We start from the raw sequence: 17,102 nt of genomic DNA on the forward strand, positions 1-17,102 counted from the left end.
TGACTGAAGAAAATTTGATTTGTTAAGAAACTCATTTAAATGAGCCCAGCACTTCCCAGTCATATCCTTTACTTTCCAGGATGACACACCTATCTTGCTTTAGATTTCCATAGTAAAATCGCATGACAGAAAGCAGTATCTACCGGCTTCTAGGGCACAGTAATACTAGAAGCCCAAACATAATTTGCTAGATCAGAACCTACATATTTATTCTAACAGTAAGTGACTAGGTTAAAGACAACAAAGGACTGAAGTTCATCCTTAACCATCAATGGCAGTAAAGGACTTCTCTAACATGTTTATTATTTAATTAATGAAAAATAAATAAGATAATATTAAAACTAGGGCTGTCAAGCAATTAAAAGAATTAATCGTGATTAATCACAAGATTAATCATGTGATTAATCACATTGATAAAGAATAATAGAATACCATTTATTTAAATATTTTTGGATGTTTCCTACATTGTCAAATATATTGATTTCAATTACAACACAGAACATAAAGTGTACAGTGTTCATTTTATATTTATTTTTGATTACAAATGTTTGCACTGTAAAAAACAAAAGAAATAGTATATTTCAATTCACTTAATACAAGTACTATAGTGCAATCTCTTTATCATAAAAGTTGAACTTACAAATGTACCATTATGTACAAAAAAATAACTGGACTCAAAAATAAAAATGTAAAACTCCAGAGCCACAAGTCCACTCAGTCCTACTTTAGCCAATCGCTCAAACAAACAAGTGTGGTTACATTACAGGAGATAATGCTGCCCGCTTCTTGTTTACAATATCACCTGAAAGTGAGAACAGGTATTTGCACGGCACTGTTGTAACCAGCGTCACAAGATATTTACGTGCCAGATGCACTAAAGATTCATATGTCCCTTAATGTTTCAACTACCATTCCAGAGGATGTGTGTCCATGCTGATGACGGGATCTGCTTGATAACGATCCAAAGGAGAGTAGACCGACGCGTGCTCATTTTTATCATCAGAGTCAGATACCACCAGCAGAAGGCTGATTTTCTTTTTTGGTGGTTCGGGTTCTGTAGTTTCCACATCTGAGTGTTGCTCTTTTAAGCCTTCTGAAAGCATGTTCCACACCTCGTCCCTCTCAGATTTTGGACGGCACTTCAGATTCTTAAACCTTGGGTCGAGTGCTGTAGCTATTTTTAGAAATCTCACATTGATACCTTCTTTGCGTTTTGTCAAATCTGCAGTGAAAGTGTTCTTAAAACGAACATGTGCTGGGTCATCATCTGAGACTGCTATCACATGAAATATATGGCACAATGTGGGTAAAACAGAACAGGAGACAAAAGTGCCATGTGAACATATGATCTCACTTTCAGGTGACATGGTAAATCAGAAGCAGGCAGCAGTATCTCCCGTAAATGTAAAGAAACTTGTTTGTCTTAGCAATTGGCTGAACAAGAAGTAGGACTGAGTGGATTTGTACACTCTAAAGTTTCACATTGTTTTGTTTTTAAGTGCAGTTATGTAACAAAAAAAATCTACATTTGTAAGTTACATTTTCATAACAGAGATTGCACTACAGTATTTGTATGAGATGAATTGAAACATACTATTTCTTTTATCATTTTTACAGTGCAAATACTTGTAGTAAAAATAATATAAAGTGAGCACTGTACACTTTGTATTCTGTGTTGTAACAGAAATTGTGTTGAAAATGTAGAAAAACATCAAAAAATATTTAATAAATTTCAATTGGTATTCTGTTATTTAACAGTGAGATCAATCACAATTAATATTTTTTAGTTAATCATGTGAGTTAACGGTGATTAATTGAAAGCCCTAATTAAAACTATGTGGTGGTACACACACAAAAATAGAAAGGCAGAAAAGTTCCTGCTAGGGCTTAGACAGCTGGTATGTGGCAGTACGGCCTCTTGACAACTCTTTGAAATGGCTATCTTGTTCAGCTTTCATTATGAAAAGCATGGACACTTTTCACAGTCACCAGAATAGAGGCTCAACTTAAATGTATATCCAAAATTAAAAAACACAGTAAAAAAAACTAAAGAGCCATCGTGGCTTAATAACCATGTAAAAGAAGCAGTGAGAGATAAAAAGGCATCTTTTAAAAAGTGGAAGTCAAATCCTAATGAGGTAAATAGAAAGGAGCATAAACACTGCCAAATTAAATGTAAAAATGTAATAAGAAAAGCCAAAAAGGAGTCTGAAGAACAGCTAGCCAAAAGCTCAGAAAGTATTAACAAAATGTTTTTTAAATACATCAGAAGCAGGAAGCCTGCTAAACAACCAGTGGGGCCCCTGGACGATCGAGATACAGAAGGAGCACTTAAAGACGATAAAAGTCATTGAGGAGAAACTAAATGAATTCTTTGCTTCAGTCTTCATGGCTGAGGATGTTAGAGAGATTCCCAAACTTGAGCAGTCTTTTGTAGGTGACAAATCTGAGGAACTGTCACAGATTGAAGTGTCACTAGAGGAGGCTTTGGAATTAACTGAGAAACTTAACAGTAACAAGTCACCGGGACGAGATGGTATTCACCCAAGAGTTCTGAAAGAACTCAAATGTGAAATTGCAGAACTATTATCTATGGTTTGTAACCTGTCCTTTAAATCAGCTACTGTACCCAGTGACTGGAAGATAGCTAATATAACACCAATATTTAAGAAGGGCTCTAGAGGTGATCCTGGCAATTACAGACTGGTAAGTCTAACGTCAGTACCTGGTAAATGAGTTGAAACAATAGTAAAGAATAAAATTGTCAGACACACAGAAGAACAAATTGTTGCACAAAACTCAACATGGTTTCTGTAAAGGGAGATCGTGTCTTACTAATCTATTAGAGTTCTTTGAGGGGGTCAACAAACATGTGGACAAGGGGGATCCAGTGGACATAGTGTACTTAGATTTCCAGAAAGCCTTTCACAAGGTCCCTCACCAAAGGCTCTTACGTAAATTAACTTGTCATGGGATAAGAGGGAAGATCCTTTCATGCATTGAGAACTGGTTAAAAGACAGGGAACAAAGGGTAGGAATAAATGGTAAATTTTCAGAATGGAGAGGGGTAACTAGCGGTGTTCCCCAAGGGTCAGTCCTAGGACGAATCCTATTCAACCTATTCATAAATGATCCGGAAAAAGGGGTAAACAGTGAAGTGGCAAAGTTTGCAAACGATACTAAACTTCTCAAGATAGTTAAGACCAAAGCAGATTGAAGAACTTCAAAAAGATCTCACAAAACTAAGTGACTGGGCAACAAAACGGCAAATGAAATTTAATGTGGATAAATGTAAAGTAATGCACATTGGAAAAAATAACCCCAACTATACATACAATATGATGGGGGCTAATTTAGCTACATCTAATCAGGAGAAAGATCTTGGAGTCATCGTGGATAGTTCTCTGAAGACGTCCACACAGTGTGCAGCGGCCATCAAAAAAGCAAATGGGATGTTAGGAATTATTAAAAAAGGGACAGAGAATAAGACGGAGAATATCTTATTGCCCTTATATAAATCCATGGTAAGCCCACATCTTGAATACTGAGTACAGATGTCGTCCCCTCATCTCAAAAAAGATATACTGGCATTAGAAAAAGTTCAGAAAAGGGCAACTAAAATGATTAGGGATTTGGAACAGTTCCCATATGAGGAGAGATTAAAGAGCCTAGGACTTTTCAGCCTGGAAAAGTGGAGACTAAGGGGGCGATATGATAGAGGTATATAAAATCATGAGTGGAGTGGACAAAGTAAATAAGGAAAAGTTATTTACTTGTTCCCATAATATAAGAATTAGGGGCCACCAAGTGAAATTAATGGGTTGCAGGTTTAAAACAAATAAAAGGAAGTTCTTCACTTAGCGCACAGTCAACCTGTGGAACTCCTTGCCTGAGGAGGTTGTGAAGGCTAGGACTATAACAGGGTTTAAAAGAGAACTGGATAAATTCATGGAGGTTAAGTCCATTAATGGCTATTAGCCAGGATGGGTAAGGAATGGTGTCCCTAGCCTCTCTTTGTTATAGGGTGGAGATAGATGGCAAGAGATCACTAGTTCATTACCTGTTAGGTTCACTCCCTCTGGGGCACCTGGCATTGGCCACTGTTGGTAGACAGGATACTGGGCTGCATGGACCTTTGGTCTGACCCAGTATGGCCATTCTTATGTTCTTATGTTAAACCTCTAATAGTTACAGTTTTGAAGAAAATGTAAAAAATGTGAATCAAATGAAACTGATAAAGAAATGTCTATGTGAATCTTCAGAGCACAACAATAGCTGGAATAGTAGTAACTTTGAGGGATGTGAACGGCTCCATTTATCTGAGGGAGGTGTTAGCTCAGATGCCCAGTGATGATAATTTAAATACCAAAATGGTTTAATTCCTCATAAAAGTAAGGAGAGGGAGGACCACAAGTCACTCACAATTTACTGTGGGTGTCCTTGCATTTTGGTACCACAAGGGGGTGGCATTTGGGAGGTACCACCACTTATTTTTCCCCCTTCCAAGGGGGAGGCAAGCCCAAGGAGTGTAACAGAACCCTTGGGCATATGCAAACTGTACTGAGGGAATCCAAGTTTAAGGAATCCAATGGAAATCAAAGCATACATGATTATATTTTGAACATCTGCACAATCTATTGTGAGTGGAGTCTCATTTGAATGACTCATATGAGTAGCGCTTACTACGTGAGTAGAGCTTGGAAGAGTATCACAACTTCTCCTTCCCCCCCAATTTGATCCCTGGTCCCACCCTAAGAGCTTACCATCTAACTCAGACAAAGTTTATGCACAGGACAAAAGCGTAGTCAAGGAGATCACTATATGAAAGGTTCACACAAGAAGTAGGATTTGGGGAGGGACTGGAGAGAAGAGGAGGTTGCTTGCCAGACAAAGATCTATCCCAAGTGTAAGGGGTAGCAGGAAAGAAAGGTGCAAATACAAGCCTAGAAGAAAGAGACAGACTGTTGCTAGGAGAGTGGACATAGGGGAGTATAGAGAATTACTATGTGACCATGGAGAAAATCAGTGATGACAACAACTTTAGTAGGTTATGCAGTATCTAATTTCTAAAAAAGGTTGTGGCTAAAATGGAAAAGTAATAGAATTTCAAGCTGTTGTAGCCAAGGTTCAGAGGCCAGCTGTAACAGGAGCAGGGATTTTGCAAGAGAAAGACCATTCACCTGAGGCAAAATGAAAAATTCTGTTGGCAGCTGTTAGCAGAGGATTCATATGGAAAAATTTTTAGCCAAATAGTCTGAATAGCTGATGCACTGTTAAAGGGTGTCCTTTAAAGTTGCATTAAAATGTTAAGGAAAATAAAAGCCAATAATCATAACAGGTGACTAAAGTTTATTATAATCTCATGAAGTCAGTAGAGTAAATGCAAACATATAGTTTATTTTTGTCATCTGGTTTGTCTTAATCACAAGCTAAAAATTCATTTATAACCTGTATACAAAATGCCATGTTTATATCAATATCATATGCAGCTAGCATGAAATAGTATACATTAAAATGAATAACAGAAATCTGTAATGGTCAAAGACAACCAGTAACAAAACCACTAAATACCAGTTGTCAAACATGATTTACTATGTATATTTCTCCTTTATTCTGTTAAAACAGTAATTATTAAAACTAAAGTGATATGGGTGAGTGTTTATGACTTCCTATTAAAAAGCCTGACTTAGAGCAGTATTCATTTAAGTTTAAGGTTGAAGAAAATCATGCAGAGATCTCTGTTCGATGGCCTAGTGACTTTATATCCTCTTGTCAAACCTCAGCAGTTTTATTTGTAGTGATACATGCCGGAGAAGGTTGGAGGTTAAAGTTGATAGGAGGGCCAACAGGAAAGCCAACCAACTTCTTTCAAAAGATTACAACCTTTAACATATTAGGATCTGTCGGCAGTTACTGCCAACTTTACAAGTCTACATTTTGTGTACTCTTTACAAATCTTCCCAAAATTCCAGATCAAATGGATCAAGTAAATGCTTTTTGTACTTTCCTCCAGTTATTGCTTCCTAACTTTACTACTGTGTAAGCTATTTATTCGTACTTTCCTACAGTTATTGCTTCCTAACTTTACTACTGTGTAAGCTATTTATTCGTTGATTTTAAAATAATGGTTAGCAAGGATTGACCATTTTTCTAATAAGAAACTATGGACAGTTAAAATTCTATTCTAATCATTAACTCCTGGTCTCTCCCTTGCCCCAAGGCTCAATTTGCCAACCTCTTCCAAAAGGTAGATCACTAAAATGATGCACAGGACCCTGCCCCCCTCCCCACCCAAATCAAACCTTTTTTATACTGCAGTAGTAGACTTCATTTATTAAAACATGTGGCTATCTAACTCCCTTCATCATATTTCCCTGGCACATGTCCAAAGGACCACAACAAGCAGCAAAGCTCTGGAATGAAAAATAGTCAATACCTGGTAAGGATGTATTATAAAAGAGTCCATGATATTTATATATTCTTTGTGAACAAATGTGTTATGACAAACAAGTGTTAAGAGCAAGAAAACAACTTGTAACAAAGGATGCACAACTGTATGAGTGTTAAAGTTTTCTCTTAGTTTGTTACTTTCTTTAGAATGCAATATTTGCACCATATAGCACAGGGTTACGGATTGGAAGTATTTTTGAGCTTCTGTAAGTCACAAGTAAATTGTGACATTAAAGAACAAACAAATTCAGGGTAATCTTTTCCAATATTTATACTACACTTGTCCCATGCTGGTTACAAGAACAATTCAGTTTACAACACAGAACATGATATTACATTAAAAAACTATCACTGCATTTGTTAATGTTTATGCAATTTGAAAATTAAATAACTTTAACCAGTTTTCTCGCAACGCAGCTGATATCTGCGATGTTTTACTTGCAGGTGTACATCAGCCAAACTGTTATGTTGATTCATTAATTATCCATTACTATAATTAGGCAATGTAACGCTTCAAAACGCATAAGACAAAAAACATACATATTATCTGCTTGCTAGAACATGCAATCAATAGGGATGGAAGAAAAATCTCATGTTTAATGTTTTCAGGTAGCAGATTTGATTTCTAGGTCTCTTGATTTTCAATCCCCCCCAACATTTGGAAAAAGTGAAAATTCTGCATTTCATAGCACTACCTAGCTATTGCTACAATGTTAAGTATATAAAACTAGATGTGCTCTAATAAAATCTGACTAGCTAATTAATACTCAAAAACAGAGTGGAAGCTACTTAAAGGAATGGTGTGTGTGTAAATTCCTTTAGGTCATTGAAGAGACTGAGGCAGGTTGGTGTAATTCTATATAACTAAAACATTTAATATCCCATGTTGCCTATAACTTTTTGTTCTAGCTGTAATTTAAGAAATAAACACATTCCCCTAAAAAGGTTTAATTTTTTTAGTAATTTCATGTTATGCATTTTTGCCATTGTACATCATATCAAAGAGAGGGAGAGGCCTTTATGGTAAAGATATAAAAAACCATTTACACTGACTGCTAAACATGCCATGCTGTTTTACTCATACCCTAACACTGTCCAAGAATGTGATAACGTAGCAGCATTTTCATTTTAAACTCCACATTTCAGGGGTTTGTAACATATAAATTTGATCTGGGATAACATTTAAAATATGAGATCATACCTGGGAACTGATCCTAATCCCAAAACTAGTTTAATTTGACCACCAGTTACAAAAGTGGGAAGGAAGAGAAGAATTTGGCTTCTGATTAGTTCACGTTAAAGGAATAAAGATGTAGAGTAACACCTCAAGCAGAGATAGCGACTGACATCAGCTCATTCAAAAGCTGCTAGATGCTCTGCACTTTTGAAAATTAGGCTACTTACAAGGTGCCTAAAATATAGATTTGGGAGCCAAATTTTAGGCACTCATTTTTAAACTGGCTTGGATTTTTATTGTATTAAAGTAATGTCATAATAAAACACTACAAATGGGATATAACTATCCCCAAATGCACAAAATATCTTGAGACTTTCATAGTCAAAACTTGCTATCTTATACCCCAAACTCTGGCTCTCCAAAAGTTTAGAAATTAGAATCTTACTTTAATATTAAACAGAGCTGCACTCTCTTTGATATTCTGTTTCCTAGTAAACTCTCCTCTTCGGTTTCAGCCTTTTATAAGGGATCTTTTCCAGCATGCTCTTTGATAGTTGTCCATTTAACTTTGGGAGAGGGATTACAGCCTCATTGTGTATATATGTCAACTGTCTGTGGCAGGATGAGTCTCCTTTCCATATAGCTGGCATTTGGATTCATCTTATGTTGTCTCCTGATCTTCCCTTATTCTCATTTTTGAAACGGCACATCTTCACAAAGAGTATTAAAAAATGAAAAAGTTTGACAAGTGCTAGATGACACTGATAAGAGCTACTTTCAAAAAGATTTTTTCTCGCATGCTTGGTATTTTGCAACCCTAATACACAATATGTACTATTGACTCAGATTATCCCCTTTAGAACTGCACATGAAGGGGACTCTCCACACATGGTATGAGGCCTCAGATACCTTCAAGTCACCATCCCTTTCTCTAGACTCTGTGGAGGCCTTGACACATGTGCCAAACTGGCAGAGAGGACAGAGATGGGGTAGGGTCAGTGTGAAAGCCATCCCCTCCTTACTAGACCCTTGAAAATTGATCAGAAACATCTTCAATTTGGGGTCTTATTTTTCTGAGACCTGCCAAAAAATGGAGGCAGCTAGATGGTACTTTCCTAATATTTTATGCCAAAGTGTAGCTTGCTCTCCTACTGCATGTTTCCCCAGTTCCTCCAAAAACGATGTATATATTGGTGGTAAGATTATGAGAGTTTTGAGAAGATTTAAACTTAAACTGAAGTTTTTACTGCAGGAAGTTGGATTTTTATAACAAAAAATTATTGTACAAAAATAGACTGTTCATCTTCCATCCAGGTTTTTAAAAGTGCTTTACAAGCCTCATAATACTTTGTACAGTAGGGTAGTGTTATTTGAATTTTACAAATAGGGAACTTAAAGCACAGAAACATTAAGGAATGTACTCAACATCACATAAGAGATCAGTGGTAGAACTAGGACTTGAACATCTATCTTCTGATTTCTAACAATGTAATATATGCACAATAAGCTAACTTGTCCAATGTCTACTCTGTGTACTGAAACATTGTTGCCAAGAATTAATGATCCATAGAACACAAAGAAGTGTCTCAAAACCATTATATTGGGCTTACTCCTGCTCTGATTATTATTTGCACCTACAGGCCTAACCAGGATCAAGGCTCCATTGTGCTAGACACCATACAAATGCCCCCCAAAAATTACAGTATAAGGCCCGGATCATTCAAAGATTTATGTATGTACTTCTATCAAATGAAAGATGTGTGCAAGTCATTGCATGAACAGGGCCTAATTTATATTACACTACTATTTGTCAATGAGACAGGATTGGATCCAGTCTGTTGTGTGAAATTATTTAATTTAGGTTTTATGCAATATGTGCCTATCACAATCTTTGGCTCATTTACCAAAAGTTAAAAGAGTACAAATTAGTATGTACATTAAGGACACCTAACACAAGCATTTTATACTCTGAATCTGTGATATGAAGGTTTATTATTTTTAGTATGAGTTCAACATAACTGTGAAGACTTCTTTGGAGCAGCTGCAGAGTACAAGTGTGAGAATGCATTTTTAAAATGCCTGAAGGGCTTAATGAGAGCCTCTGGGCACAATCAGCCTTTCCCTGCTGCACCTGCAGTGGGTGTCGAGCCTGGAAAAAGGAGCTCAAAGGGCAATGAGAGCTTATCTTTGGCTCTCACTAAGTGAGAGATGCTTGGCTGGAATGTGGAAGATGAGTTGGACTGCTAGCAAACAGAGCCTCCCTGAAGGACAATAGGCCTGCAATACAGAGTCTAAGGCAGTTGGGAAGCAAAGTGGCAAAAAATGAATCTGTCCAGGATTCTGCATGCTGGTGGACGGGCCTGTAAGAATCAGGAAGACTCCTGGCTGAGTCAGGGATTGTCCTGCCAGAAGAATAGGAAAAACTCTCCTGCAGCAGAACCGGCTGCTAAGAAGCTCGGCAGTGAGCCTTGATGCTTAAAGAAAGCGGGGATGACATAAAAGAGAGAAGCTGAGGCAAAGGCCCGAGACCAGGTAAGGTAAGAAGTGGTTCAAGGAGGTAGTAATCTGTGTAGTCAGGCCTTGATTGTCTATTCAAAAGTCTCTGGACTGAAACCCAGCAGAGTGGGACGGCCTGGGCTCCCCTTCCAACCCACTGAGGAAAATGGAGCAGACCTCTCTCTTCTCACAAGGGGTAAGGTAAAGACTATCAAAGCCCCCTGATACCAGGGATAAGGATGAATGTATGTGGACTTGGACGAAAGGGATGTTGACTGATCATTGTTAGTTGGATTACTGGTTCGCCCCAGAAGGGGTGGGACTATATGTGAACCACCAGGAGTCACGAGAAGAAACTGACCACCACAGTTTTGGCTCAGCTGTCAGTAGGAAACATTAAAGGAGGAGAGCCCATCCACTGGGGGTGCACTGGCTGGTGAGTAACATGCTTATAAACCTTCATCCATAAACAACGAGGGTAGGGGGAGGAAATTAAACATTTGTTAGAATAATGTCAATTTAGATTTATATATTTTATTGTAGCCAGTTTTCATCCCGATATACACCTGTGCACATATAAAAATTACCACTGAAAAACAATGGTCATCTCTTGGGTGTTTCACAGCAACGCTAACAGCATAAATCAAACTACAAAACAGTTTAAGGGAGGAAATAAAGACCATTGTGTGTACGTCTACACACACACCCCTCTCAAGACTTCGACTTGAGTGCTACGGGTCCTACAAAGGGGAATAAAACCATGGCAATCCCGTGGAAACAGAGGAGAGAGGCAGTATGGAGGAAAAGAGAAGCAGTTTCTCTCACAATGGCATAGCACAGAGGGGCAGTTAGTTGCTAAACTCTGCAGGAGTGAAGAGGATGTGAAGAGAGGCATAGTCTGGCAATGGTACTATGGGCGACATTCTCCTCTGAAATCTGCATACCGTATGCAGCAAAAGGGTTAAGATTTATGCTACTTGTACTCTGTACATTATCAGGGTATATCTCACTTAAGCATTTCACCAGTGCACTTTGGGCCCTCCTATTCTCTGCTGATGACATGTAACAGTCTAGTTTCCTCTTGGCTGTAAAGCTTTGGTCTAATTTTGGCTATTGGGTTTAGTGTATGGGTGCTGGATGGGGTTGATGACCTGTGATATACAAGAGTGGATGATCTGGTGGTCCTTTCTGGCCTTAAGCTCGATGACTTCTTAGAAAAGTGAGAGAGTTGCCATGCCCAACCAGCCTTTGAATGCACAGTAGTGAGGAGAATGGTAGGCTACCTACAGACAGAGCGACAACGTTCAGCAGGATGTTGTTTATCTTGTCCCATAGGTCACCGCCTAATGTTTGGAACAGAGGTTGTGCCATCTGCCCCTGCCACAGTTCTGCCAATGCCATTCACTTCAGGGCAGCATGTGATAAATTTTATCACCATCAAAGAAAAGCATTTTTTTCAGACAGCATTCCCCTGCCCCGCAAGTTCTTGTGCTGAAGAGAAACACAGGGCTCTTGAATATTAAAAATTAAAGACAACGTAAGTCCCAACAGTTTCCGGAATAGTAAATATTCTTCTATTGACATGGTCTGCCACTCTGATACAGTGAAAAATGCTATGAATTAAGAATCCCAACTTAATTTCTAAGAGAATTTAGCAAGACATCCAATGTTATTTTAAAGTAATTTTGTTTGTTATTAATACATTTTGGATTGTTCCTGAGCCAGCACTTACAACTATAAAACTGGCAAAAAGAAGAGTTTCTCAACAAAGTGTAGTCATTTATTGAAAATGCACTTCTATGAAGTTGTTTTATCTGTAAGAGAAAGTCCACTCAAAGACAGAAAACTTGCACGTAGAATCATTTGATGCTATGACAAAACAACTGGTCAATGTAAATGACGTCTGTGCAGTAGGGTGCGAGCAAACTAAATTTACAAAAATCTTCATAGGAAAGGATAAGACTGAGCAGGGGATCCTCGCTCTAAAAGGAGAACAAGTCAGAGTTACTTACAAACAACTACTTATCATATAGTCAGGTTAACTTGCATCTAGTTTGCTAAAAGCAATCTAGTTCAGTGCAGCTCTCAGACACAGAACTAATTAAACTTTTTGACTAATATAAAAGAAAAACATGAGCTTTCACCTTTTTTGACTTAAGTGAAAATATTATTGGTAAACATAAGGTATTTCATTCAAGAGGGAAAAGGTTAATACTTGGAATATATTCATATATAAATACATAATATCCTATCTAGATACCTCTGGTTAATAAATGCATCTAGTGTGTACACTCCCACACACTTTCATTGCTGTGAACAAAATGTCTATTAAATTATGCTGATCATTTTTGCGTTTAATTGTAGTAAGACACCATTATATTACCAAATTAACTGTTCACCTAATTTTTGAGATGATAAACATAATGGGGCAGCAGATTTTTTTCAAAATTACAGAAAAAGTCAAATAATTCTAATTTTTTAAACACAAAAATGTACTCTAATGTATTACATCTAGCTTTTAAATTAAAAGCTACAGAGAATTAAATGTATGATTCATTGTTATGTGACTCAATAGTTTCAAATCACATACTTTTCCTCATCCTTGGTAATGTATTAACATTATGAAATTTTAAAACACTTTAAATTTCTTTGAAACAAAAAGTCTATTTTACTTTTTAATTAAATCTATTTCTCTAAAAGGTCTTTAAAGGCTCTACAAACTACCTTGCATTTTATTATTGCTGACAGTTATCTAAACCACGCTTGAATGCTCTCTTTATCCGTTAGTGAACAATTGAAAGATCATATGCTAAGAGACTTGTGCTTTCTCTTCTTCTTGCCCTGTAATTAAGGCATTTAAATACATTTCTTCATAGCAGTTAAGAGAGTACACGGTAAAAAATCATGAACTGAGACAATTTTGAGTTTAGCAACCACAAATACATACAACATAAATTTGTCTCAATGGCAAATATAAAAAACAGAACAAAAAACCCGCTTGAAATCACATAATAAATTTACAGAACGCATGGACTGAAAAGGTTTTGTTTAACTGTCTTAAGATATTTAAATGATCTATGGTAATTTGACAATACTACCACATTGTTAGCTATCCTACAAGGAAGGTAAACATTTATATCAAACACACATTTGTCAAGAATATTTTAGTTTTTAATAGGGTTTTTTTGCACTATAAAAAAAATGGAGGGAGAGGTGTGAGGAGGACAACATGTGGATGGAAGGAATTACCATATGGTAATTACAACAAATCTGGTAAATGTATTATAATAAATATTTGCCATTATACATTTAGAGCAACAGACATATGCTTTATAAAATGTTATAACAGATAAAACAAACAGAAATTTGTGAAACTGCAGTTTTTCTAAACTGAAGAATTCTTATATTAATGTACTACACCCTTTTTGACACAAACATGTTATTAAGAAGTTTCTTTCACATTATGAAAGGAATTCAGCATGTATATGGTCAAAACATTTCTATATAGCAATTATATACAAGATGTAAAGTATAAAGTGTATCTTAGTTACAGAAATGCTTTAGGAAATATTCTATATGAATTTGAGATTAGTTGGTCATACAGCATATCCCTTACATGTAAATCTAGTTTCTGTGGCAGAAGTTCTTTATGTTGTTGTCTCAATCAAATGTTAAAATATATGTTGTACTAAGTTATGTTTTTTCTTAAGACAGACGAGAATAAGAAAAATAATTTTTAAAAAGTTGTCAGCATGTTGTATTATGAACAACCTTATTAGTCCTTTACAATTACAATAGGTACCTCTGGACAAGATCGAGCAGACATGACAAATGCTTCTGACTTCTTTTTAGATCGAACCTGGAAGGTCATCGCTGAACAAACAGAATACTGTACTACTGGGGTCATAAATTGTCGAAGATGACAAAAATGTAAGTTTATTTTTTTGTTCTATAAAATAAATGAATAAGTTATTCAGTTTGGACTATCCTTTTATCCCTGCTTGATTTTATACTTGAAAGAGATAGATAACTTTTTTTCTTAATTTTTTATACACGTGTCAATTTAACTTTTATATTATGTCCTTCTGAATCCAACTGACAATATTAGCATTGTCTTTCAAATAACTACTGCACTTTCTAAATGTAGTCTTCTGTATGGCTTTCTAATAAATTCTTATCTTTGTTTGTATTTGCTCACCATCATTAATTATGACAAAGCTGTAAACACTTTCAGAAAAAACAGTCCACAAATTTGGAATTTAATATTTTTTCTTTAATTTCATTTTTTAAAGTGTACAGGAAAAATGCTAGCTCAATTAATCTGGTCAAGAAAAAGTATATTTATTATTTCTCCTAACATTTTTATATTTTGTTTTTAGGATAATTTAACAGGACTGGTAGTTTATGATTAAATTTAATTTGTGTGGAGCTAAACAATAACTTAAATTACTGGAACTGTAAACATATTAATAACTGTCACATTTAAATCTTGTGCTATACTTTTAAGGAGAAGTATATAGAATGAATTAGAGATCTGTAAACTCCTGATGGGAATTAGTAGTGTAAGACAAAAGAAAATGAAATGTTAACTGAAAAGAAAATAAGTTAGGTCAAATGAAAATGTAAATCAACAAGATTTGGATAGTACTCAGATCAACAGCTTTAGCTAATAAAAGCTCTAACAGATCAGTGACCATACAGTTTGAAACAAATATGAAATATGAATGACTTTAAAAGAAATAATATGAAAAGTACAACAGTAACCGGATATAAAATTATCAAAATTCAAGTGAAGGAAATTCAAACCGAAATGTATGATGGGCAATTATGTACCTATTTTGACAATTCTAAGTGGTCAAGTTTTTAAAGTATGACACAGAAACCTTAACCTATCTATAGATGAGTGATAAATGAGGCATTTTGTGTCATTACAGTCCCATAAATCACTTTCTTTAACTGCTGACGGCTTTTATCAGATCTAACCTTTTCAAGCTTCTATTAGAGTGCTAACATTTTCAACTTTGACACATATGAAATTTACAAATTCTGCAGCTGATTAACTCTGGACAGAAGCTCACTGCCATCATTGCCTTCTTCAAGTTGGGTTAGAGCTTCAGTGTCTCAAAAACTCTTACTCACAATAGGACAAAAATCTCAATTAATGTAGTGGGCTGTATTTCAAGGGTACAAAACAGTTTTTCTTCTGAAGCAAATAAATGAAAGCATGCTTTCTGCTGTACTCAGCAATGTTCCGCAAACCTAAATAACAGACTGTTTGCAATTTAAAAATCATATGCATAAGAAGTAAATTCCATATAAAGATACGCAACACTTTAGTAATTGAAAGTTCGAAGAATAATTTTCTTTTACTTATCCTGGTTTTAAATTCTAATTAGAAATTTTATATTAAATTGATGAACACTGTTAGCTATTTGAAAAGCCACAACATAAAGAAATCAAACAGGACTATAATCATAACCTCTAGAACTATAAGCTAATTTTCATCATGGACCCAGTTATTATAGGAATGCACATCCTTTTCCATGGGAAACTTTCACTAAACTCCTCCTGAACTAAAATAAAAGGGAATTAAATGCCTTAAATCATCAGGCTCAAAACATGTATTTTCATAATTTATAATTACAAATGCGTAGTACTTTATATAATTCAGATATAACTTACACACACACACACTGAAACCTTCAAGGAAATACATTTACAAGATTTAATTGATACAGACGTTGAAACAAAGCTCAAGTTTAAAGAGATACTGTCTTTAATAATAATAGTCAGACTGAAGAAATCTTGATGTTGGTTGTGTGACCACAGGAAGCCTGGTACTTCAGATGGTATTAGTTTTGATAAGAACTAACTAGACATCAGACCTAAACAATGAAACCTGAAGAGACAGCCTCAGACCACGCAAATAGGAATATCTGCAGAGACCCTCCCGCGGCATATTGCCTCTTGTTGACAAACCACAAATCTTAGAAAAATAGTGGGCAAAGGACAACTTTTCTTCAGCAACATAGCGAACATAGCCTTGTAACGTCAGTGATTAAGGCCTATCTATGACAAATTAAAAACTTTATTTCACTAATAATGTTACACATCACAGAAGCTGTGCAGTTACTTTTTGACAATTCAGATGTAAATCCTGGAATGCATGTGAATATTCATGAGAAAGTCATATTTATCATTTAAAACAAGAGGACATGACTTCTTGGTGTTCATATCAAAAACCAGTGATGAATGAGGCCATGCTAATCAAAGACAAACCAAAACACACAGATGTTTGCTACTCTTGATTAAAAAAAGAAAAGACTAGTCCAAAAGAACAATGATATTGAAAATCTAAAAATGTTTATATATACACTAAAAGAAAAGGAGTACTTGTGGCACCTTAGAGACTAACAAATTTATTTGAGAATAAGCTTTCGTGAGCTACAGCTCACTTCATCGGATGCATCCAGTGGAAAATACAGTGGGGAGATTTATATACATAGAGAACATGAAACAATGGGTATTACCATACACAATGTAACCAGAGTGATCACTTAAGGTGAGCTATCACCAGCAGGAGAGTGGGGGGGGAGGGCTTTTGTAGTGATAATCAAGGTGGGCCATTTCCAGCAGTTGACAAGAACGTCTAAAGAACAGTGGGGAGTGGGGGAATAAACATGGGGAAATAATGACAGGTTTCAGAGTAACAGCCGTGTTAGTCTGTAGTCGCAAAAAGAAAAGGAGTACTTGTGGCACCTTAGAGACTAACCAATTTATTTGAGCATAAGCTTTTGTGAGCTACAGCTCACTTCAATAGTTTTACTTTGTGTAATGACCCATCCACTCCCAGTCTCTATTCAAGCCTAAGTTAATTGTATCCAGTTTGAAAATTAATTCAAATTCAGCAGTCTCTCGCCTATATATACACTGTGTGTGTGTACACATGTGGGTATGTATGTGTATATATATGTTTAGA

The 17,102-nt window shown here is 36.0% G+C and overlaps 1 protein-coding gene across 8 annotated transcripts in view; it reads right to left on the reverse strand.

Annotated features, from left to right (window-relative positions):
- The window catches only part of CDIN1 (CDAN1 interacting nuclease 1), a 245,111-nt gene that overhangs the window by 127,713 nt on the left and 100,296 nt on the right, over nt 1-17,102 (reverse strand). For 2 of the 8 annotated variants that reach the window (XM_048855818.2, XM_048855812.2), the window contains one exon: nt 5,333-12,105. The exons of the other annotated variants lie outside the window; for them this stretch is intronic. In XM_048855818.2, the coding sequence (XP_048711775.1) occupies nt 11,934-12,105 (172 nt within the window). In that variant the 3' untranslated portion in view covers nt 5,333-11,933. Of the gene's footprint in view, nt 1-5,332; nt 12,106-17,102 lie in introns of those variants that run through there. 8 annotated transcript variants of the gene reach the window in all.

Source organism: Caretta caretta, chromosome 6 (assembly GCF_965140235.1).
Source record: "Caretta caretta isolate rCarCar2 chromosome 6, rCarCar1.hap1, whole genome shotgun sequence".
Lineage (NCBI taxonomy): Eukaryota > Metazoa > Chordata > Testudines > Cheloniidae > Caretta > Caretta caretta.